Source organism: Coptis chinensis, chromosome 6 (assembly GCF_015680905.1).
Source record: "Coptis chinensis isolate HL-2020 chromosome 6, ASM1568090v1, whole genome shotgun sequence".
Taxonomy (NCBI): domain Eukaryota; kingdom Viridiplantae; phylum Streptophyta; class Magnoliopsida; order Ranunculales; family Ranunculaceae; genus Coptis; species Coptis chinensis.
Window position 1 is genome coordinate 29552576 of NC_141461.1, and position 25955 is coordinate 29578530.

The window sequence follows — 25955 nt, forward strand, 5'->3', positions numbered from 1 at the left end:
CTTTGTATCTTCTTTTGTAAGAAATGCCTACTAGGATTGTCATATTTCAAGTTGTGATAATAACAATTTTAACGTGTTCTTTTAAACTTGATTACAGGAGGTTTTATCTTCTTGCATACTCATTCCTCCATCCAGTCAAATTTTCTTGGACATATTTCTTCTCATATCTTTCCCCATCACTCCATTCCATCAAACATGGCATCTTCATCGAACGTAGCATCTTCATCAAATAGGACACCTCCGAAACTCATCCCTGAGCAATCATTTCAGGCCATGATGGATTCCAATACTTATGGACTTCATTTCTGTGATTGCATTACTAACATCGGGTGGTCTTCCCTTGTTATTCTCCCTGACCAAACTTATTCTCCAAGTTTGGCAGCCTACTTTTATGCTAATATGGAAGATACACCAGCATTCAACGCTGCTCATGGCTTTTTCTTAGACGGATTCACAATCAAAGTTGGTGGCACAAACCATGTCTTTTCAGAGGCAACACTTGCCCTGACTTTAGATCTTCCATATCACGAGTCGGCAACAACATGGTCATACATTTATCACAACTCTACTCGTTCCTTTTCATGGCCTACTTTTCGCAAAAAGATAAGTGACGGGTCTTGAAATTAAAGATGAAGGAACTAAACTTGGCAGATGGCGAGACATCACCATTCCCTTAGCCAGCATGACCATGAACATGGGAAATGCGATGATGTTTGTCTTTCTTAACATCATGGGAGATTGGCATTTTTCTACCGCCAATGATACTGCATGTGTAGTCTTCAATGCGCTTGCTCGAGGTCATGCATTCTTTGATATCTTAAACTGTGTTATCTCAAATTTGAAACGAGCTTGTACTTTTCGGGATCAGTATATACTTTTACCTGTAACTGCTTGCTAAATTATGAAGACACATTTCCCACAGTTTTCAGCTACTTTTCATGACTGGGTCAAAGTAGATTCTATGTGCCCAACAAACAAGATAATTCGTTCATTAAGGTTTAGGCAATGGAAATGTCCTGCACGATACTTGAAACATGTTCGTTGTTATCCAAACGATGATAAGTTGATGAAACATTTGAACAAATCTGGTGAACAAGAATGGGCCACCATTTGGGAATACGTTATCTTTTGGTGCGATACTAAGGAAATGCATTTCACTGAAGAAAATGTCAGACCTTCACCACATCATGGATGGTAAACTTGAGTAGGGAATTGTACATATATCTAACTATATATAGTTGTATATAGTGTGCTACTATTTTTCTTTGTTTTTTTTTTTTTTTTTTTTTTTTATAATATATTATGTTACCACAACTTTCTCGTTCCAAAGAATCCAAAATCTAATTTTGTTCACAGTTATCAGGTAATTCCTTTCTTTATCTATTTCTATTTCGAAGACTAATCATCACTCTGTTTGGGAGTGATTTAAAAAAAAATAAAAATAAATTAATAGGCAACTTGTAGTCTGTATATAGTTTCTATTTTCTTGTTAGTAAATGTAATTAGTGACAAGGTCTTGTTTCTTTTTCAATGATGAAAATTATCTAGAAGTCTCACATTAGCATTCGAATTATGATTCGCTTTTAAGAAACTTAAACTAATACATACGCAATAGTTTTTACATCTTTTCATGAGTATTTATACACTGAGTATCATTAATTGTACATGACAGTAAGTTTCTGGAACCCACGATTAGTCTACTTAAACTATCAATCCTGTGAGAATCTAACAAAAAACCTCGATATGAGTGATTTGTGAGTAATGACACAGAGGAGTAGTTTTTCCGAATAGAGAAAATCATGTATCGACTTACTTGATCACCATCCGAACCCTAGGCTAGAATTTAGGCATTCTTTGGATCGACATAGCTATAAATTATTACCTGTTACAAATTTTACCGCTAGTCACTCCACTGAACCTTTCATCAAACCTTTCACTTTCACCAAAAATTCCTTACCCATATATTAACCCCAAATAAAAGAACCTACCTAAGTGATGAGTATGAAAATAGATCTAAATGTAGAAAAATAAAAGAAGACTTGTTCCAAATAAAAGTTAGTTACCTGCTTCAAAAATAAAAATAAAAATAAATAAATAAACAGAATCATGTTTCTTAAGCCTTTAAAAAATTAAAAATAAAATAAAAAATAAAAAATAAAATAAGTACAAAGGTTTAAGAGCAAGGTAGGAGCAGGAAAAGAAAACAAGGATTTCTCGAGTGTAAATATCTTGAAGACCTTATTCTCTCATACTTATCATTTTTGATCTTCCACTTCCATTTCTTTCTACAGTATCACCTAAGCCCCATAATACCTAATAAAGACCTCTAGCTCAATTAGGAGTAGGATGGTCTGATAATAAGTAGTAGATGTGATTGATCGACCTCGGCTCCTCTGACTGTCATCGAGTATGTGAGAAAAAGTGTGCCCACTGAACACTGGAGTTAAGGAAACCTGAGTGGGAAAATTATGAGCGAATTTGTGTTTCGACACATACATGTGAGAACCCATTTAGGTACGCTCTCCAAAGGATCCATAAACAACCCTGCTTGTGCAATTCAATGTAAATTCACTGTATACATGCTCATATGTAGATGTTTTAATTATCGTATACATATTAACTTGAGTTTCGAAAGAATTAATCCTCGTTCCCCGCTAAGGAGATGTATAGATATCTGAGATTAATTTAGGAAACAAGCTTTTGCTACTGAGTCGTTGTAGTATAAATGAAGTTTGTGAGTATCTTCTCTGGAAAACTCTCACGAGGCTATAACTCGTCCACTAGGGAATTCCTAGTGGTTTAAGGCCTTGTTGCATATGGTCAATGCAACCGCACTCTGCGAAACGAGACTTAGCTAAGAATGCACAGTTTTGGCCACTTATCTGTTTTAATGTCACTTCTTTGCTTAAGGACAAGCAAAATGCTGTTTGGGAGTGGTGTGATAAGCACCCAAAACTGTATTATAAAAACCTGTAGAGACATAACATTTCGGTCAATTTTGTGCTTAATAATCATGAAATAATCGCATCTTCGTGCTTTTTGCAGGTTGGAGCAACTAATGTAAAAATTATGATAAAGTCAGCATTTAAGCACGGAATAGGGAGTATACACATGCCTTCTGATCAAGCCCATATGAAGCCCAACAAATCCGAACTAAAGCCCAAAGACTCAAATAGTACAAAATCCAATCAGAAACGGGATTACGTGCACAGAAGCGTCAAACTTCCGAAACTCATATCTCTTAAACCAGGACTCCGAATGCGACGAGTGAGCTGCTCTGACGATCAGTGCGACGAACTCTACACATAGGCGGGAAGTTGCAAAAATGCCAAAAGACAGGACTGCCACTGGACACTGCACGTGGACCCACTAGGCGGGCCCATAAGATTTGATGACTCATCATGCAAGTCAAGACAAAGGTGCAAATAATTTAGGATAAGTGAAAGATGTCAAATGGGGGTTAGTTGTGGATAAGTGAAAAATGAGAGGAGAGTGTTTCACGTGGGAGAAGAGAAAAATGCTCTCTTATGTAAAGGGGGGCTGATTTTGGGAGTTACCTAGCTTTTACTTCCTTGACTTTTACTTTTCATTTACTTCCATGTCTTTACTTTTAGTTTTTAGTTTTTAGTTTTAAGAAAAAAAAGCTTGTAACTTGTTAATGGAGGACTACACCTTCTAGTTCTTGAATAAAAACTTATGTTTTTCTTAGGTAATTAGTTGGCTTTGTATTCATTTCTTCTTTCTATCTCTTTTTACTTATCTTACTTGTAGTTTTAATCAAATCCTAGGATCATGAGCTAAAACTCTCCCAAGGGGAGGGTTAATGATGCTCATGTGAGGATCAGGCTACAAATTTAGGATTCCAAAATCACTACTTAAAAGACTTAGGTTCTATTTTTCATCCTGTCCCAAAATGATAGAGATTGACAAATATCTGATCAATTGTTGTAAAGTAGAACTAGGAGTTGGAATGATATTTCAGAGATGAAATATTATTTCAATTCTACATGCTAGCATGATATGTTTAGAGATAGGTATATTATGTTAGGGATTTGAGATGGTAGTGACCTGTTTCTAAAAGACTTGTAGCTAGGCCTTGCATGAGTAGGATTAATCCTTCCCTATCTTTCTCTCTCTTTCATTTAACTATAAAACAAACTTACAAATTTTAGATAACTTGTATAAAAAAAATCTATCTATCAAATCCTTCTCACTTAGTTCTCCAAGGTGTAGATTTCAGTTGTGATCATTTAGATTCTTGTCTTAGAAGTTGGAACGAAATCCCTACTCGAACTAGATTGGCATTCTAAAAGAAAAACAGTGAGTAAGGAATTATTGAGTTTTAGCACGTAGTAAGTAAATTTCTAAAAACACTGAAAAGTGCTAAGATCATTATCAATAGATCCATTACAGTTCAATCTATAAACACTAACGACTTAACAAGTGCAGAAATATCTAAAGTTGTCCCTTCGATGGTAATTTATATATGTAACTAGATAACTGCAAGCAGTGGGGGCGTGCGTGGAGGGTGGGAAAGAGAGAGGGATAGATGGGTTTGTCGGAGCACTGTGAGAGTTGGGGAGTGAAGTGTAGGAAACTTATTCCAAAAATATACTTATTGTTAAGTAAACAAGAAAACAAATTGATATAACGAATATATCATTAACAAACCTTTAATTCAACAAACAAACAAACCTTTTAGTTCAACAAATAAACTTACTTTATCAATGATTAAATTCGAGCCTAGTGAAGATCACTATGTCCTTAAGACAGATTTTCCCCCTCACGGTGCTTGAAGGTTAATGGGAAACTGTCTCCCAAGATAGAATGGATTTCCTTCTATAGAAAGCTAGTACTTCAATTCTATAGAATCAGCGAACACAACATAGTATTTGACTAAGAATAGGGTGAGAAGAGAAAGATCAGAACTATGTGTGATTTGGTGTGTCTTTCTCTCCAAATTCATCCACTATTTATAGGTGAGTGGTGCCTCTTCGAAATAACACAGTGACTCTTACGAAAATGTAAGCAACTCTTTGAAAAGTCACATGTTTCGAAAGGACACACCATTTTGGCATAAAGCACTGTTTCGAACTAGTGCCTATTTCGAAAGGTCACACCTTTTCGGCAAGATGCACTATTTCAAACCAGTGCACATTTCGAAAGGTCGCACCTTTTCGGCATAATGCACTGTTTCGAACCAGTGCACCCTTTCGAAAAGGTTTTTCTCACTTTACGTACTATTTCAAGAGAAACCCATTTCATCTCAAGTGGGGTAACTTGGGAGAAAAATTATTCATTCATATCTCAAAGGATTTGTGCAAATCCATTTTTCTAACAGGAAGGAGGCAGATGGAGAGTGGCGAAAGATTGAGGATAGACAGACAGACGCAAACCTACCAAACTACATTTTGGGCCATGTACCCCCAACCGCTCTCAAACACATTCGCTCCGCTCACTTGATTATGACTTTATGGCAAAGATGAATTCTTCCCAGTAATCATTTGGATTCTTTGAAAACCACGGACAATATCATTGTAGAAAGTTGGTACGTATTAGAAATGTGAGTATGGGTCGGTTTCTACTAGACACAATCACACAACACAGGAAGCACTGCATTGAGTATAAGGGTATGTACATATTAATAGACTGGGTACTTATGTATCAATTAGTACTTAATTAAACTGCTTATTTCAATTTCCTCAATGGTTACATAAAAGACAACATAGATACTCCATAAGCCAACATAATGTATCTTTAACAGTTAACCAACATAGGGGCCATTTTTTTAAGCCTCTTATAAGACCTAGAGGTTTTATAACCTCTTATAAGACAAGGGGACCAGTGATTTCGGACATATTTTTGGTTTGTTTTTGGCCTCTTAGAGCATTCCCAGTGCAGGTGGAAAAAAGGGGTTTGTGAAAGTAGTCACCTCTTTGGTGTGGAAAACCAGTGCCCAAAGCAGAGGTAACTAACTGGTGACTATTTTCCCAAGTTGAAAACAAGGTGAAACCTTCAACTGAGATAGTGGCTGACTTGGGAACTTGGGACAGGATGTTGGATTCCCTCTTGTGTGATTTTTTCGATTTTTTTGTCGAACGGAATGTTTCATTCAGTCTCGCGTGTTTTTTTTATTCTTTTTCGGTTTTTTTAACTTCAGACAAAATACCGGATGGAATGTTACATTCCCTCTTAATCAAAATGCCTCCAGACGGAATCCAACATCCAATCCGAGATTATTTTTCACCTTTGCATTGCCCGCCTCACCTTGTTTTTTGCCAAAACGGTGAAAAACTTGGGAAATACTGCCTACATGGCAGTTATAAGAGGGGAAACAAATCCACCTGCATTGGGAATGCTCTTATAAGTTGGAGTTTTCAATTGGAACAACAGGATCATATGGTACAGTTTCAAGGACAATGAGGTGTTATCAGAATAAAAAATCCCAACAATTGGCGTTCACTCCATTCTACCATTCATGTCAGACTTTGGCGAAACTCAGTTTGGCCTAACTCAGTATAACTAGTAATATATATCTGTATTTATATTTGGAACTTAAAATTAGATGTTGGAATAGAGCACCATGCATGAACAAAACATGTTTCCAATAGGGCAACTTAAAGTCGTTACAAGACATTATGTACACCATCTTATAGTCGGAATGGAAAACCAACGGGTTTGTGTTAATCAGCGGTCAGATTCAAATTAAAAATTAGAACACCATGAACACGAAATGTACCAAGTATGACACCATAACATCCATTTAATCCATTAATTGTATAATTGTCTAGTGGCAAGAGAGAAGCAACAGTTCCCAAGGTTTTAATTAGGCGGTTAGATTCAAATTTGAAATTAGAGCACCCTGAAGCCAAAATATTGCTGATTTGACAGCATACATTATGTATATGTATACCATCCTCTAGTCATAATGAGAAGCGAATGTGATTGTGTTAATTAGTTGGTTAGATTCAAACTTCAAATTAGTGCATCCTGAAGATGACACGTATGTGATATGACAACATAGATTATGTTTTAGACAGTATGTATACCAACTTGTAGTCAATTTGAGAAGCAAATGTTTTAGAAGTTCATTATGCAGTTAGATTCAAATTTCAAATTAGACCGCCCTGAACACTACACCTACCTGATATTACAAGATAGCTATCATATAGCACATTAAGTATTCCATACAGTGGGAAAGAGTGTAACATCAATTTATGTGTTATCTTTATGGTTAGAATCTAAGCCTAAAATCGTTATTCAAATTAGATAACTCTAAAGACACAACGTTCCTTATATAACAACATACTTCACCTATACAACATTGTGTTGTCCAACTATGGTTGAAGTGATCACCATAGATTTTTGTTTCTTTTATTAATTAGGTGGTTAGATTCACTTTAAAAATAAGTCATGACCTTTCAGTTCTTCAATAAACGGTTGTCTGAAAGACTAAACGTCTCCCAAGATTAAAAGCATTCATTTCCATTTATTGGGCAACTTGTAAGCATTGAGAGGATATCAAACCCAAAAACTCCACACTTGATATCAAACCCACCTGAACAGAACAACAATGGAAGGATCTTCTTCATCTATATCCAAAAGAAAACAAGAACAACTCCACCAACACCAACACCGACACCGACACCGACACCGACAACAACAACCAAAATAACAACAACAACTACAACATCAACAACAACAACATGGAAATGCCAGATGAAATTTCTGAAGAGATTGTCAAACGTACTCCACTTCCATTTCTCAAAAAAACAATGTTTGTCTGCTGAAAATGGGCATCCTTTACAAGTTAAAGTTCCTTCACTAAGGACCATGCATTGCTGATGGGATATTTTCTTAGTTACATCATAAATACAGAATACAAATGGGAATCCATGATATCTTTTGCATCCAGCATTGCAAAAAACCCACCAATTCTAGGCACAACTTTGGACTTCAAACTTGATGGCACATCGGTCCTTGCCTCGTCAACGGAAGGTATTGTTCTATTGAACACACCTTACGAAAAAAAAACCAAAAGTTTTATGTATGCAAGCCAACCACTAGAAACCTTTGTCGCCTAAATAATCCTAGAAATAGATTCTTCACAAATGTGTGGGAATGGTGGTTGATTCTATGGAACCTTTGCGATTCACTATAGTTGGGCTCTCAGTACCCAACCACAACATTGTAAGGCCTTCCAGGGACAACAAATTGAAGAAATGTATCATCTATCATGTTGAATTGTTTGATTCCCAAATTTACCAATGGAGAAGGTTGGAGGATCTGGAGTTGTCTTTTAATGATGAACTCCTTAAAAGGAATGCTGGAGTTGTTGCAAAAGAAAATCTTCATTGGTCTCTTTGGCTGCGGGAATATTAGTTTTTAACGTTTGACGTGAGCAATGGACAAGGATTAGGCTACCGAATACTCAACGTCCACCGAAGTCGTACACGCTGTTTCCCTATTATGGCTCCATAGCTATTATGTTATCTTTCTGGGGTGAGGACGACATCGACACTGAAATATTATAACTCTGGGTTTTGCAGCGATATGAGAACTGTGTGTGGAGTGAACCGAGGACGTTTATATTGTATGAAAGTTTCTGCCATTCAAACTTTGTCGACCTTCTGCCATCAGACATTGGAGTTTTTAGTTGGTACAACAAGATCATATGGTACAATTTCATGGAGAAGAAGGTCCTAGCATATCAAGTAATCCCAGCAAGTTGCATTCACTCTATTTTCCCATTCATGTCAGACTTTGCTGAAACCCAATTTAACTAGTCGTTTATATATGTAATTATTTCTTTCCTGTTAGTCAGTACGTTTTAGTAGACTGGGTACTTATGTATCAAGTGCAGGAAGCACTGCATTGTGTTATGGTTCTGTGAAATTATTACTTATTAAACATGTTATGTCCTTTAGTCAATGGTTAAATACACAACAACATAACTATGTATAAAGACAACACAGTGTATCTCTAATAAAGTAACTTACATAACTGGAAACACCTATTTGTAATTGTCCCTTTGTTGGGTTCTTGTTATTTTTCTACGAACTTTTGTAATTATGTGTAAGTTTCCCATTATTTTTAAGTTGAATTCATGTTTCTTGAATTATTACCCATTATCATTTCACAGTTAAACTACATTAATTACAGTTAAAATACATTCAAAATGTTCACTCATTTCAACTTATGCTATCAGTAGATCCATTACAGTTCAATCGGCAAACCCTAAAGACTTAACAAGTGCTGAAATATATGAAACAGTCCCTTCCCTCCTTCTGTGACCTTTTCTTACCTAGTTGTAGTTGCTTGATGGCTTTCTTCATCCGGGAGATCAATCCATTTTGAAAGCACCGCATCTAGGTTGACTTCTGCACTTTATAAACCTTTGTCCTTTGTTTATCCCTTGCTTACAGAAATATAAAGTCATTGTGTTGGACTTGCAGGAAGCACTGCATTGTGTTCAATTAGTACTTAATTAAACATGTCATGTCCTTTCCTTAAGGTTTCCTTTTAACACAATATAACTATACTATAAGACGACATAGTATTTCTCTAACAGGTTAACAAAGTTAATCAGGAAACCCCTCTATTTGTCTTTCACATCAATTGGTGTTTGTCTAATTGTCCATTTGTTGAGTTCTAGTTGTTTTTATACGAACTTATGTAAGTAAGTTTAAGTTTCCCATTATGTATAAGTTGAATTGATGTTTCTTCAATCATTTCCCATTATCATTTCACAGTTAAAATACATGGGGAACTCATTGCAACTTACGCTATTAATAGACCCATTACAGTTCAATCTGCAAACACTAACGACTTAACAAGTGCAGAAATATCTAAAGCAGTCCCTTCCATGGTAATTTATATATGTAACTAGATAACTGCAAGCAGTCTGTAACACCCGTATTTAAAATACGTATTTTATTTATTAATTTATTAATTTAATTATTTATTTAAAAAAATCGGCTGGATTGGATTTGGGATACGCAGGCCTGATTTCTGGGCCCAAGTCTGTGTTGGGCTTGGGTTTCAAACCCAAGTATATATTCGTATTGTTCTAGAGAATAGGGTTCTTAGATTATAAAAAAATAATAATAATAAAAAAATGGAGGCAGAGATAGAAGCTGGATTGCTAGAGCGTGGGAGCACGACGGTTCGGACGATGGAGGATTTGTCGGGTTATAATACAGGTGAGTAGAGCTTATCTCTCACCACTACTAAAAATATAATTTTTGTTTGCTTAGCATTTACGAATTTACTGTCCAAACTATATAAGTTTGCTCATTCTTCCAGTTCGTTCTGTTCTATGTCGATATATTCTGTCGGTTGTCCATATATATAAACTGTTATTGTGAGTAGTTAGTTTGCATTTTTTCTCGTATATACACAAAGGTGGTTTTACTGTAGAAATAGGTTTCATTCATTTTTCATGCCGGCTCATTTATGTTCAACAATGGTTTTCTCTGTATGCGTTACTGTGATACGGTGGGGGCGTTATGATTTTATTTGAACTGTTAGTTTGTGTTATCTTTGTTGATTTGAGGTTGGACTGAGGGCTGCCGATTAGGTGCTGGAGAGTGGGGGCAGTGAAGCTTGGAGAACTCGTTAATGGCGTCCCCTGCCATACTGTGGGTTGAACTGTTATAGTTTTGCTTGTTTGGTATTTGTGGGTTTGATAAATTGTTGGTTGTGGATGTTTGATTGAGTGTTTGAGTAGGTGAGGGTGTGTTGGAGACTGGGCTAACTGTCGAAGCTCGGTAAAAGCTTGTAAGGGCGTTAGTGGCGCCGGTGGTTGGGCTGTTTTTGGGTTTAATTGGAGTGTGGGGCTTGTACCTAGACTAGTGTATAGTTGATTGTAGTGTGTGGGGGGCTGTTGAAAGGTTGTGGAAGCCATTAATGGCGGTCGAAATTTCTAGATCTAGTTTGGAGGGAGTATAGGAATTGAATGATTTGGGGTTTTTGGTTTTATTAAAGTTAGTGGGTTTTTGTCAGGGATCAAAACCGCTGGGTTGAAAGGGGCAGACGAGTGGTGGTCGGAATTCGAGCGGTGGTGGCTAGTGGAGTGAGAAGATGACACTGTTCCATCTCTTGGGCCTTAGGTGGTTGTTGGGCCAGATTCATTTCTATTTCCTATTTCTTGTTGGGCCGAAATCTAATTTTAAGTTGTTGGCCCGGTTTTGTTTTAAGTGGTTGGGCCATTTTTCTATGTGTTTTGTTTTGGGCCGGTTTCAGTTCAATTTTTGGACCGAACCACTTAACTGTTTTGGGCCAGTTTCTAATATTGTTTGGGGCCAGTCCATAGGACTTAATAGAGATCCAAATTGGGTCTTTCAACATTTAAACTTTTGGGGCCGGGTTTTAAGGTTTGGGCTTGGCCAGTTGGGTCCGAACCATTACCTTAGCCATAAGCCCATGAACCATGCACCTTTGACCTTAGCCATGAACCATGGCTATGACCCTGAACCTGTAACGATAGTTTGACTTTGACAATAATGTGTTGACTTTGACCTTTGATCATGACGTGTTGACTTTGACCTTTGACCATTGACTTTGACCTTTGACCATTGACTGTTGACTTTTTTCCAGTTTTTCATATATTTAAGACTATGGACAAATATAGTAATAAAATATTGTCAGAAATTATATAACGTTGTTTGTCATTATCTAATTAAGATTTGACGTGAGTAGTGTGTAAAAAGCATATATATTGGGCTTTGATTGTGGATCGCCGATTCGCTTAATTGTGTTACGTTTTTATATATTAAATTGTATGGACAAATCAAATGCTAAAATGCTGTGAAAGATTGTATAATTTTGGCTGTCATTATCTAATTAAGATTTGACGTTGATATTGTGATATTATATCATATGTTGGTATATATATATTAAATGCAATAGTTTTGGAGAAATAAATGTATAGACACTCCATTATTTTATCTATGAGATGCTAGTAGATGAGTATTTGTGGTTATTTCCCACGGGATTGTGGCGTAGTGCAATAATATATTGGCACGTGAAAGAATGAAAGTGGTTATGAGATATAATTGAGATATTTCTAAATATTGTGGCTTAGTGCAATAAGGTATTTGACCTGCACGTGATATAGTGGAATTATTATGAGTCATAGATGTATGACATTTGAATAAATTACGTAACGAAAATCCTAGAACCTGACTACCACAACTCATGTGATTTGCCCTGTGTGGGCGTATGTGATATGATTGGCCCTTGTGTAGGGTGTATATATATGAGATGTTGACTGACCCATGTGTTGGGCAATCGTAGCCGAATAGTGGCTTGATTATTCCGTTCGCAAAATAGAACGAGACGCGCGATATTTTATGCTGAATAGTGGCAGTACTTGCATAATGGCTTCCGTGTGAGGGTTACCTGGTGTGCGGCATCCCGCTCAGGGTAGTTACGCACGGAGTGGTTCATTATGTAAAGGAGGCATGTGGATGTACATGTTCGGTGTTGGAAAGCGATTGTGGTAGCCAGGAAAACTAGGTAAGACATAGATACGACGTGATTTTAGGGACACACAAAGAAAACCTTAATTAATATAATTATGGTAATATGTTGGTTAATGATATATCTTTAAATAGATGATTGTATATGCTTGGCTGGTTATAGTTTAGTTAGAACCTAAGGCGCCTCGTGGAGGAACTAAATGCCTTTTATTATGCGTATGGTTTGTTGTGTGGTTAATGGGAAGTTAAAGGCCGATTGGAGGAACTACCCGCCTTAATTATTGTACTTAAGGATGTTGTATTAGTCGTTGAAAGTTAAGGCGCCTCGGTGGAGGAACTAACGGCCTTATGGTTTTAGTATATATATGTATAATTATATGTTGTATTTTAGGGCTACTCACACCAGCATTTTTATAATGCTGGCCCGATTTGCATGTTTGCTTATCGGGTGTGTTCATTAAATGAACATAGTTGATAAGTCTTGACAGGTTTAGTGTTGAAGAAGATTGGTTGCTGCTTGTGGATTGCGTTAGCGTCGCATTTTAAGATAGGCTTTGTTTTCCTTTGAGGTGATATAGATTTTTAGTTGAGATAAGGTTATTTGCATTTTCATTTGTTAATTTTTATAATGAAGAGGACTCTTGTTTATCCTAAAATTTTTATTGGTTTTTAATTATCCGCACATTTAAACTGTTTATGGGTTTTTGGAAGTGGAGAGTGCGTCACACCTCGGAGATCGAAGAGTCGGGAACAAATAATGTTTTTTTGAATTCTGTCGAAATTCGGGGTGTGAGTGGAGGGTGGAGGAAGAGATGGGTTTGTCGGTGGGGAGAGAGAGAGAGTTTGGTAGTGAAGGAGGCAGAGGGAGAGTGACGAAGGATTGAGGACAGACATACACAAATCTACCAAACTACATTTTGAGCCACGTACCCCCCCCCCCCTACCCCTCTCAAAAACATTCGCTCCCCTTACTTGATTATGACTCTATAGCAAAGACGAAATTGTTCCCTGCAGTCATTTGGCTTCTTTGAAAACCACGGACAAGATCATTATAGAAAGTTGGTACGTTTTACAAATGTGAGTATGGGTCGGTATCTATTTCGACCACCACAAATGTGGCTCAATAAAAACCCAATTCAATACAAACCCACGCTCATAGCTTATCTACAATAAAGCCTATGCTCAGAGCCCAAAAAGGCCATGCTCAGAGCCCATGCTCATAGCTTTTCTACAATAAAGCCCATGCTCAGAGCACAAAAAGCCCATGCTCAGAGCTTAACTATAATATATCCCATGCTCAGAGCCCAAAAAGGCCACGCTCAGAGCCTATGCTCATAGCTTATCTATAATAAAGCCCATGCTCAGAGCCCAAAAAGCCCATGCTCAGAGCCCTAAAAAGGCCACGCTTAAAGCCCATGCTCAGATTCAATTTATAACCTACCTACCCACATAACGCAAAGTCTATTCAATTAAACACGTGTCTTGAACATTTGCGAGGAAGTTGTTTGACAGAATCAATCAACTTCCACAACTTCCACAACTTTCTCCAAATTCAAGATTCACTTCCATCAACTTCAGATCCTGTGATGGTACTCCAGCAAGTTCTCCAATTTCATCCCACGATTGGAATATTGGAGAATGAGGAAGTAACTATCACCAATCCGACATATAAAATCCAACATTGTTCATTCTCCAGAACTGCACAATTGAGACTTGATCCCAAAGCAATACAACATTTGGGTACGTAGGCAACTTCAAACCAAAGTCCAGTCTCAACTCTCACCAACAACCATCCCCTTCGCAATCTCTTCCAAAAAGATCACTTCCGACCCAACTAGTGTGTTTTGGCAAAACTTGCTGAAACAGTATCTACAAGACATAATCACACAACACAGGAAGCACTGCATTAAGTTTGGTTTAGTGCATATTAATAGACTGGGTACTTATGTATCAAGTACAGGAAGCACTACATTGTGTTCAATTAGTGAACATGTTATTTCATTTTTCTCAATGGTTACCAGTAGGACAATATAAAGATCTCATAAGCCAACATAATATATCTCTAACAGTTTACCAACATAGGGGCCATTTGTTTTTTTTTTGCCTCTTATAAGACCCAGAGGTTTTATAACCTCTTATAAGACACGTGGACCAATGATTTGGGACATATTTTTGGTTCGTTTTTTGCCTCTTATAAGAGGCATTCTACTCAAAATCTCTTATAAGATGAATGATTTATGTCAATACCAACATTGGATCTACTACAATTCTGTAAGACTTGTATGCTGGGAAAAGACACAAACGCCCCAAGCACACTACCCCTTGCCCTTGTTATCTCTTCTTCATTCTTCCCAGACCAACAAGCAGCTGCTGCTGCCACCAATCACGAGCTCCATCTCTGATATCGACTGAGCGCCTTGGTGCTGCTGCCACAACCGCGATAAAGTGTGAAACCATTGTCACCATCCATCGGTTGATCGAGCCACTCGGTATGCAATAGAAACTTAATCGGTATTGATTAAATTGGCGAGCTATCTCTTAGATTATGCTAGTATTCATGGACTCTGTTCATTATTGAATTCGCACTCGCACTCTCTCTGACTAACACTTGCATTATTGTTGTTGCATTGTATGCTATTGTTTAAATTTCCCTTTATTGATTGTTGTGGCCGGTTTTCTGCCGACTAATTGATTTTTGGCTACTGATTTATTTATTTTCTTTTAGTACTTAATTTTAGGTTTCCTGCCGACTGGTTCTCTCTTTATTTTAAATTTTGTGTTGTTGCGTACTGATTGATAAGAATGTGTAAGTTTAGTTTAGGATGAAATAGATCAATAAATCAAAGATGGAGTATTAGCAGAGGAAGCCTACGTTTGAACTTTGATAGAGAACCTCGCCATTTTATATTTTGTACGATAATGGAAGTGCACTTTTCATTATAAATTGCTGATGTACATTATGGTTAAGATGATCGCTTAGGTGTTCCTGATGCTTGCTCCACTATCAACCCAGGTGCTCACACACTCATAATTATGTCAAGTTCTAGTATGTTATTCTCTCTTTGAAATGCATAAACTGTTTTTTAATTAGTTTGCACCGAATGCACTGCAATGGATACATTTATATGGTTATCCTCGTTATATGTAGGTATATATGGGTTCTTTTAAGTTATCCTTGTTGGCGAGTCTTATAGCATTAGTGATATTTCTCACCATGTAAGAAGAAATACACTCCCAAGGAGAGTCCGTCACAAGATATGCATTTCCTCACATAGTGGATAAGATTTAGTTAGGGAGACTTTGAATGGTCCATCAAAACTAATTTTCCAATCTTTTAGGATGTTGAAAGAATCTTTTTAAGCATTGCGTAGTCATTTTCGATAGAGAGGGTACTTGGTTAATAGTAAACACCTACCTATGGAACCATGAGAAAATAAAGATGTTCTTGTTAACACTTAGTCATAACACTAGTATGCCACATGTAAGTTGGTTATTCCAACATTCTGGAGAAACAATTCACAAGTACTTTCAAGAAGTGTTGAAAGCTATGATTGTGTTTTCCAAAGAGATGAATGTACCACCATCTTAGGATGCCCCAGTTGGAGAACTTAGAAGTTATAAGGATCTTAGACAAGGAGCATTCAAAAGGGCTGTTGGAGCATTAGATGGCACTCTCATTCATGCAGTTATTCCTCCTATTAAACAGGCCCCTTACAGAGGTAGAGGTGGAAAAGATTGTTGGCAAAACGTGTTGGCAATTTGTGACTTTGACATGAAATTCATATATGCTGTGGTTGGATGGGAGGGGACTGCCCATGATGCTAGTGTGTTAACTACTTCAGTAGGGAATCCATCTTACAGGTTTCCATTACCTCCTCGAGGTAAGTGTGTAGACATTGTTTTATTGTAATTTTATCTACAAACTTATTACTTGTATATGCGTAGTAAATTGTCATCTATTTCCATTATACAAATAAGTATTATCTGTGTGACCCGGCTTACATGCATACTTTGGGGCTTTATGTCCCCATATCATTGTGTACGATATTGGCTTGCTGACTACATATGTCCTGGGAGTCGTGCTACGACTAAGGAGGATAAGTTTAACCATTGTCATTCAAAACTAAGGAATGTGATTGAGAAGAGCGTTAGAGTTTAGAAAGTTAGGTACCCTGATTTTAAGCAAAATATGAGGGTATAAGTTTCCAATTCAGAGGAACATAATCTATGGGTCTTCATAACTTCCTTCGTTTAGTTGCCCTCAATGATGTGTTATTACAAGTATATGGTAATGAGGAACTTATTGTGAATAATTAGATTCCAGTAGACCCAGAAACAATTTATCGTGTTGAGCAAGTTTTTAGGTCACAAAATCAAGCTCATATGGTCAATCTACGATCTCAAATTGCAGATATCCTTATTGCAAGGCCTAATAATCATGAGGTAAAATCTTGTTAGTCGTGTTTTATGATGTATAACTTCTTGTAAACTCTTGTTTTATTTGCTATATTTATGACTTGTAAACTCTAGTTTTCAGACATATCGATGATATGAGAATGTTTATACTTTTTTGCTTGGTGATTGAGTTAATTATATCATGACATGTAAACAGGTTGATTGTCATGAGATATGACTTTATTCAAATGTTGTTGTCAATATTTATTAGGGTTTAAGATGGCATCACAGGGAGATAAAGATGTTGTTTGCATATGTGGAGGGGGTACATGTAAGACTAAGGTATCGAAGACTTCAGAGAACCCTGGGAGAGCTTACCTTACTTGTCCAAAGGGTGCTAAAGGGTGTGGACTTTGGCAATGGGTGGATGAGGTGAAAATGTATCCTTGTAATGAGGGAATTTGTAAGATAAGAACCTTGCATACCCCAACAAACCCAAATAGAAAAATTCTATCGTTGCCCACAATCGACTAATGAAGGATTTGTAGGATGTGGATTCTTCCAATGGTTTGGGGAGACGAGTGGCACAAGCTCTACATCTGCCGTAACAAAGAATGATTCTAGTGAATAGGAAACGCTTGCCAAATTGCGCACATTTGTTGAGATGAAACAAGCTATAACAAATGATGTTTGTGCAGGTTTCTTGAAGAAGATGGATGAACTTGGGATCAATGATGTAGAGAAGAAGGATAATAAGGAATGAGTTTTCTTACGATATCAAAACTGTTTTTTAAGTTATATTTGTATTTCTATTTGGATTTAAATGTATTGTATAAGAGGATTTCTATTTTGAAACATTGCTTGTATGTGAATTGGTGGCTATCAAACTAGGTGTGAAAGAAGATCATTATTGAACTTGACAGTGGTTAATTGAGCCAAATGAAAACATGATTTGAAACGTTCTGGTTATATTACATGATCATGTATAGTTTCAACTACTAATAGTCCTCGACCATGCTGTGATCGATGATGGATTTGTTCATTTTAAGAAAACGATCAGCACTTATTTGTGATTATTCAAAGCAAGACATCATATTGACCCGATATAACATTATAATATAATGTTCTACGCGATTCACCATGTGTGCTGTCTACTTGTAAGATTCCTATCATCACAAAATTACAACACTCCAACAAATATCAACTAAGAAATGCGCTGAAGTGTAAATGAACTCAATGTGCAGTGTTCTGGACCATTGATTATGAATCTCTTATCAAAATTGAATAAGGCTAAAACCGGTAGATCAGTTGTTTAACTTGATGCACCAAGTCATAAAGCTCTACCCACATGTTTCCCACTTACTCGGAACAAAAAGAACAAAAAGAAAAGGGTAAAAGAAAAACATAACCCAAAGAAGAAAGAACGTAAAATGCCTATTCTTTCACCAGAAACGCCAAAAAGAAACTCTTCATTCTCAACCCTAACTAAAATAAATGGAACCCTAAATAAAGGGATCGGTCAAATAAAGCCCTCCTCTTTCACCAAATAATAAAAAAACGTGTAAAAAAACAAATCTCCACCCTAAAATAAGAGATAGAAGCCATGCCCTTTTAGATTGATTTGGAAAGCACGAGTTGTTGACCTGGATTTTATTTTTTACCCTTTTATTTTTTTTGTCTCATTGGGAACACCCCGAGGTCTAATAGAAGTCAAGATGGACAGAAGTGGCACATTCTCAACTTTTACATTGTTCAAGCACCCATATCCTGATAGTTTTGTACTATGTGTGTAGGCATTCCAGATGAATGCATGCATAAGAACCGATTGCAAGAGTATGCTCATAAATCCAAACTACCACTTCCGACCTATACTACTGAAAGTTTTGGAATTGTGCCACAATTTAGATCTTCTGTTTTGGTTGATGGGGTAAATTATATGTCAGTTGAGACATTTCTGCATAAGAAAGAGGTAGAATAGAATGCTGCTAAAGTTGCTCTGGAATCTATATTGAAGAAGGTCAAAGACGAAGGATGTCCAATAATAGATGTAATAGATGAGGTATGTTGCATGCATGTGTGGGTGTGGGTGTGGGTGTGGGTGTGGGTGTGGGTGTGGGTGTGGGTGTGTGTGTGCGTGTGCGTGTGCGTGTGAGCACTCATGTTATATGGCGATTAGACTGATTCACTAGGATGCCATGTCCAAAATCCAAATCATAGTGTCGTCCAGTGGCCTACTGGTCAAGACTTGGGAGGTTGGTATCAAGGTCTTAGGTGTGTTCACTTTAGGGGAATAAATGTGATTAAGACAGAAAAGTTTAAACTATAATTGAAGAAGGACATGTCCAAGTCATAGTTATGCTATGACTTGATTTACCGCTTGATTTAATTAAGACTTGCTTATGCTATTTGATCTAGTTATGGTGTAATATATATCATGTTCTGTTACTCTAACATGACATATACTTTGTAATATGTTATGATATATACATTAACATGAGACACCTTGTCATAAGAAAGATCACATATTTCCATCCATGTGAATTATTACTTTTATGGGAGTTGTTTTGTCCTAAGGGATAAAAATAAAAATAAAGCTCGTATTCAACTATGCAAGTTTGTAAATACTCTTATGGTTATAGTTTACGAAAGTAGGGTTGAAAGTATGCATCTGTTTGTAGCTTGAGTGCCCAATCTTTTGGTTTCCTTATTAATTTAGATAATACATGAAATACTCTATAGTCTTGTGTAGGTTGGGGATGAAAATGGTCAGTGATCCCACTCACCCAACCAACAACCAACCAAGAATGTCTGCTAATTTCATGTGATCAGTGCCAAGGTTGCCAATAGTAAATTAGTGAAGTATGTTTTGACTCTCAAGGAAATAATACTCGATAAACATTTATTTTAAAAGGTTATTTGGATACAGTCTATCTTATCTTTTGTATATGGTGCTCCACTGTGACATATAAACAAACACCATGTTCACATGCTACAATAATTACTGGTTCCAATTGAACTAATATTTGAACTATTTTTGGTTTGCTGAGTAATTTAACTATTATGTTAAACCTTGTTAAACTTTTTCCTCTTATGCAAGTTATTTTAATGAAGCCATGTTGCTGTTAAATTCGCTTCTAAGTATACTGTAGTTAGTACTATGTCAGTATGTTATTGTCATGCCATATTTGCTTTTGTGATTGTTCCTTATACAGTTAGACTACCTTATAATAATACCTCTCCTCTTTTCCTTCTTTAATTCATTTGTTTTCATTACAAGAATATTAGGTTGGTAACCACCTAATGAAAATAGATGGTATTTTTTGAATTTTGCGTGGTCTTTCGGCGTGTAACTTTTCATTGTTTCCTTACAGTTTTTATTCTTTATACATTATTGTTGCAATGAAATATAATTTTTGTGTAACTTTGAAACTATGTTTGGACCCCTTTAAAGTAAGCGGTTTCTCAATTTACCTCAGCGATACTGAGAGAGCAAAATGTTGATGTTCAACGTTGTCAACGCCAACATGAGTTTCTCAAGTTCGTAATTTTATGCTTTATTTATTTATATTTGTATAATTTGGGGGTTGGTATACAGTTAAATACTATGGTACATGGACATGCCATATTTTAGAAATAATATATGTCGGGTACGTGTCCACATGTCCATGGAAACATTGTAAGTCATATACCTCAAATTTTGCCGTGTCAGACACTTCGTATTCGTGTCGGATACGAACACACGTATCTATGTCAATTTAACTTAGGTTATATATTTTCATTTGTTTTTGTCACTCTTGCATGATATGACCTATTACAAATCCATCCTTAATGAATTTGCTATGAAGATTGGTTTGGAAATGCCTATTTATACAACTGCCCAGTCAAATGGTCTTATTCCAGTGTTCAGCTCAACTTTGGATTTTGATGGTAAAACATATACCAGTACTCCCGCCAGGAGCAAAAAGGCGGCAAAAGAAATAGGTGCACATTTTGTTATGCAGTTTATTTTAGGTATTTCCTTATGTTTTGATTCATGTTTATTAGATTTGTGGTTACATGGATTTTACTTTAACTACCTCTTAGATGATATTATCATGCAATTAGGCCTGTTTGTCGGAGTGCTTTGAGTTCGTTTATAGAAGCAATTTGCAGGTGCGGGATCACTTCTATCTCAAATCATCAAATCCAAAACGAAACTTTTTTATGCATTGCCCAAAGTCAGTCAGAACGCAATGTTGGATATCGTTCCGTGTTCAAAAAAATCTGCACAAATTAGATATGCCCCAGATATACATTTGGATGTCCAACCATTAAAAAGAGTAAAGTTGGTACATTTGTGTGGAAGTAGTATGGGTGAGGATGAAAATTTCACATCTGACCAAACAGGACTAATTGGTGGCCTGGTGACAGCTGCTGGTACTAACGGAAGTAAGAGCCCTCCCTCGCAAGAAGAACAAAAAGTGTCCTGAGTTAGTACTTGTTTACACCAGCAAATTCAAGTGTTTGTAGGCAGCTACAAGGTCATCTAATGGGATGGTTTTCTTGCAATTTCTATTTGGCACTTATTTGTCTGGTATTTTAACTTCAATTAGTTTCGCATTGTTAGTTTTAAAACCGCGGTTAAAAGACTTTTACAACTGTATATAACATGTTTTGTAATGCAAAATCTCCTCAACGTGAAATAACAATGGACTTCACATTACTTCTCCTTCACAATGTAAATAATCAACCAAAAACTCCTGCAGGTTTGCCTAAAATTCGTGTAACAGTATAGTATCAACCCTGGTCCTACCGATCCACGTCTTTCAAAAATTATCCTAACACAAATCAGGGCCAACATGTAGAGAACACATATTATGGTGCGCAAACCATCAAACTTACTAAGATCCAGGCTAAAAACCAACCTGCAAGCACATCTATACAATTGGTTCAAGGTGTTCAAGTGTGTTAACCAGTGAAGTCTAGAAAAACATGTACATGTTTCCAATCATGGATCTATGATTCCAAGCTGCCAAAAAACAACAAAGAGATCTTTACTTGTAGTTACTGTTGCATCCTCATTACCCACATTTCGAAGTGATCGACCAAACATTAAGCTAGGATAGGATGCAAGCGGATGAGTGTGTACTCCAAAAAATAGGATGATATAGCAGTATAACTTTCCTATAAGACATTGAGTATGCCATCCTCTAGGCTTTAATGAGAAGCATCGGTTTTTGTGTTAAATAGGCTGTTAGATTCAAATATCAAATTAGAGCTTCCCGAACACGACCCGTTCCTCTAATGACAGCATATCTACTAGATAGGCCATTATGTACGCCATACTCAAGATAGTCGAGATAAGGATCGGTTGTTGAGTTAATTAGGCGGTTAGATTCAAATTCAAAAATATAATATAAAACCCCTCAACACGACAATTTTTCTATTATGACACCATAGCTGCCCGATAGGCCATTATTTATGTCATAGCCTAGTCTGTAGCGAAAAGCAACGGTTTTAGAGTTAATTAGGAGGTCAGGTTCAAATTTGAGATTTTAGCACCCTCAACACAACACCTTATTCTTATAACAAGATAAAACTTCTATAAGACATTATGTGTGCCATAATATAGGCATTATTTGAGAAGCATCAATTTTAGTTTTAAGTATGCGGTTAGATTCAACCCTAGATTCAAATATCAAATGAGAGCTTCCTGAACATGCCACGGGAATGGATAGGACATGATAAGTTTACTATAAGACGGTATGTATGCCATACTCTGGTAAAAAACGGTTGAGTTAAATATTAAATGCAGAAAACTTCTAGGCTTTGAGAAAATATTAAAGGTCCCGATATTAAACCAGAAAACTCCACACTTGAAATTAAACCCACTTGAAAGAACAACAATGGAGGGATCTACTTCACATGGAAAGAACAACAACATCCAAACCAACAACACCAACAAGGACATGCCAGCAGAAATTTGTGAAGAAATTGTCAAACGTGCTCCACTTCCTTTTCTAAAAAAAGCCAAGTTAGTATCCCGAAAATGGGCAGTCTTTATAAGTTCAAGTTCCTTCACCAAGGAGCACGCGTTGATGACGGGATCTTTTCTTGGTTACGTCATAAATACGGCAGACAAAAGGGAAACGACGATAACTTTTGATTCAAGCATTACAAACAACCCACCAATTCCATTTCCAAGTTTGGACTTCAGACCACATGGTACATCGGTCATTGCCTCGTCAATGGAAGGTATAGTTCTCTTGAACACACTTTACGAAAGATACCAACAATTTTACATATGCAAACCAATGACTAGAAACGTTCATCGCCTAAATAATCCTAGGAACAAATTCTACACTGAAAGTGTGGGCATGGTGGTGAATTCTGTGGAACCTTTGCGATTCAAAATAGTTAGGATTTCAATACCGAAGTACAATTCTGTCCGGCCTTCCCGAGACAACAACAAGAAATTATGTATCTATCGTCATGTTGAATTATTTGATTCCCAAGTTGACAAATGGAAAAGGTTGGATGATCTGAAGTTGTCTGTTAATATTCATGAACACATTAACCCAAAGGCCGGAGTTGTTGCAAATGGAATTCTGCATTGGTCTCTTTGGCATGCAGGAATATTGGTTTTTAACATTCGCCAAGAGCAATGGACAAGGATTAGGCTACCGAAGACTGAACGTCCATTTGAATCTTGCAAGCTGTTTCTCTATGATGGCTCCATAGCTGTTATGTTTTCGTTGTGGCCAGTGGGCAACACCTTTACTCAAAAAATATTTGAACTGTGGGTTTTGCAGCAGTACGAGAACAGCCAGTGGAGTGAACCCAGGAGGTTTATATTGTATGATAGTTTCCGCCATGCAAATTTTGTCGACCTACTGCCATCAGACATTGGAGTTTTCAGTTGGAACAACAAGCTCATATGGTACAGTTTCATGGAGAATAAGGTCCTATCAGACCAAATAATCCTATAAAGTGGCATTCACTCCATTTTCCCATTCCTATCAGACTTTGCCGAAACCCAATTTAACTAGTCGTTTGTATATGTAATTATTTATTTCCTGTTAGCCAGTACGTTTTAATAGACTGGGTACTTATGTATCAAGAGCAGGAAGCACTGCATTGTGTTATGGTTCTGTTAAATTATTACTTATTAAACATGGTATGTCCTTTCCTCAATGCTTAACTTAAAGACAACATAACTATGTATGAAGACAACACAGTATGTCCCTAATAGAGTAACTTACATAATCTGGAAACACCTGTTTGTATAATTGTCCCTTTGTTGAGTTCTTGTTGTTTTTCTACAAACTTTTGTATTTATGTGTAAGTTACCCATTATGTTTAAGAGATCTATATGTTTAAGCTGAATTCACGTTTCTTAAATCATTGCCCATTATCATTTCACAGTTAAACTACATCATTTATAGTTAAAATACATCCAAAATGTTCACTCATTTCAACTTATGCTATCATTAGATCCATTACAGTTCAATCGGCAAACCCTAAAGACTTAACAAGTGCTGAAATATCTGAAGCAGTCCCTTCCATGGTCATTTTAGAGGTACAGTTCCCCTCCATTGTTACCTTCACCTTCCCTCCTTCCGTGACCTTTTCTTCCATAGTTGTAGTTGCTTTATGGCTGGCTTCATGGCTTTCTTCATCCGGGAGATCAATCCATTTGGAAGCACCGCATCTAGGTTGACTTCTACACTTTAGAAACATATGACCTTTGTTTATCCCTTGCTTACATAAATATAGAGTCATTGTGTTTGACTTGCACCCCACACATGAGTAGTGCAAATAAGGACAGTCTCTCTTGCTATGGTCCGTATCAGCACAAAGAAAGCAACCCTGTACCTATACAAATCACAACAGATTCATGGTGTGCATTCTACAGAAAAAAAAATTCTAAATTCTAACTTTCCAAAATTGTAACGACATTTAATTAGGTTAATTAGTCCCAAATTGAATGTGAAAACATACACATAAGGTTTACCTCGTGTTCGGAAGATTCTCCATCTTTCCCTCCACCCATTTCGGAACAGTAAATGAGAATTTTTTAGAGAGATGATGCCCTAAAGATTGGGAATTTTTGTTAGGGTATTCCTATTTATTTCAGAGATTTGGAATATGGATACTCAATTGAGTCCAACTGATGCAAAGCTCGTACTGTTGACGCCCACGAAAACAAAACTTGTACTGTTGAGCCCAACAAAAACACAATTCGTACTGTTGAGCATCATCGGGATAGTCATTTTGTTACGGTTAGATTACATGATGATATGTTTTATTCAACTACCGATAGTCCTCGACAATGGTGTGATCGATGATGGATTTGTTCATTCAAAGAAAATGATCAATACTTTTTTGTGATTACCCATCGTAAGACAGTATACCAACCAGATAGAACATTATAATGGTCTACGCGATTCACCATTTGTGGTGTTTACTTGTAATATTCAGTTCATCACAAAAAGACTACGACACATGACCAAAGATGAACTAGTAAATACAAATTAACACATACCGCAACACATGGATAAACTAATAACCCTTGACATATATACAGAAAATTTTGTCTAACTTAGTAAGAAGATAAAGGTAGTCATTGGCACAACAGTTAAACGACCTAGAACAACATAACAAAGACGCATATACACACAGCAAAACAAAACAAGAAACGGCAAAGAAGCCACAACTAAACTAAAATGCTTTCATCTGAATGGCACACACAAGGGCACCTAGGAGGCCATGACATGGGTTCAAACTCCTGAGCCAGCATATACCGCAAATGTCTTAACTTAAACTTCTCATACCTAAGATTTTCCATCTCTTGGTTTGATTTTTCCTCCTGTTCCATCTGCGCCTTAGTTTCCCTCAAGTGTTTCATGACCTCACCAATGATTAGACGCTCTTCGCGCTTGCTGTCGATGAACAACTTCATTATGTGCTTGTCTCTAGGAGAGAAGGGGCTGCCTGGCCTCAGAAGGGGCTGCCTGGCCTCAGAAGAGCCTTTGACGTTGGTGCTTTCCATGAAGGAATGGGGAGACATATTCAAGATAGAATCTTGCCTGTGCTGAA

General features: G+C 36.9%; 1 protein-coding gene across 1 annotated transcript; it reads left to right on the forward strand.

Moving 5' to 3' along the window:
* Positions 1 to 22762: 22762 nt before the first annotated feature.
* LOC147492496 (F-box protein At1g30790-like) lies at positions 22763 to 23845 on the forward strand. Its single transcript, XM_086567531.1, has one exon. It carries the CDS (start codon positions 22763 to 22765, stop codon positions 23843 to 23845), a length of 1083 nt encoding a protein of 360 aa, XP_086423657.1.
* The last annotated feature ends 2110 nt before the right edge of the window (positions 23846 to 25955 follow it).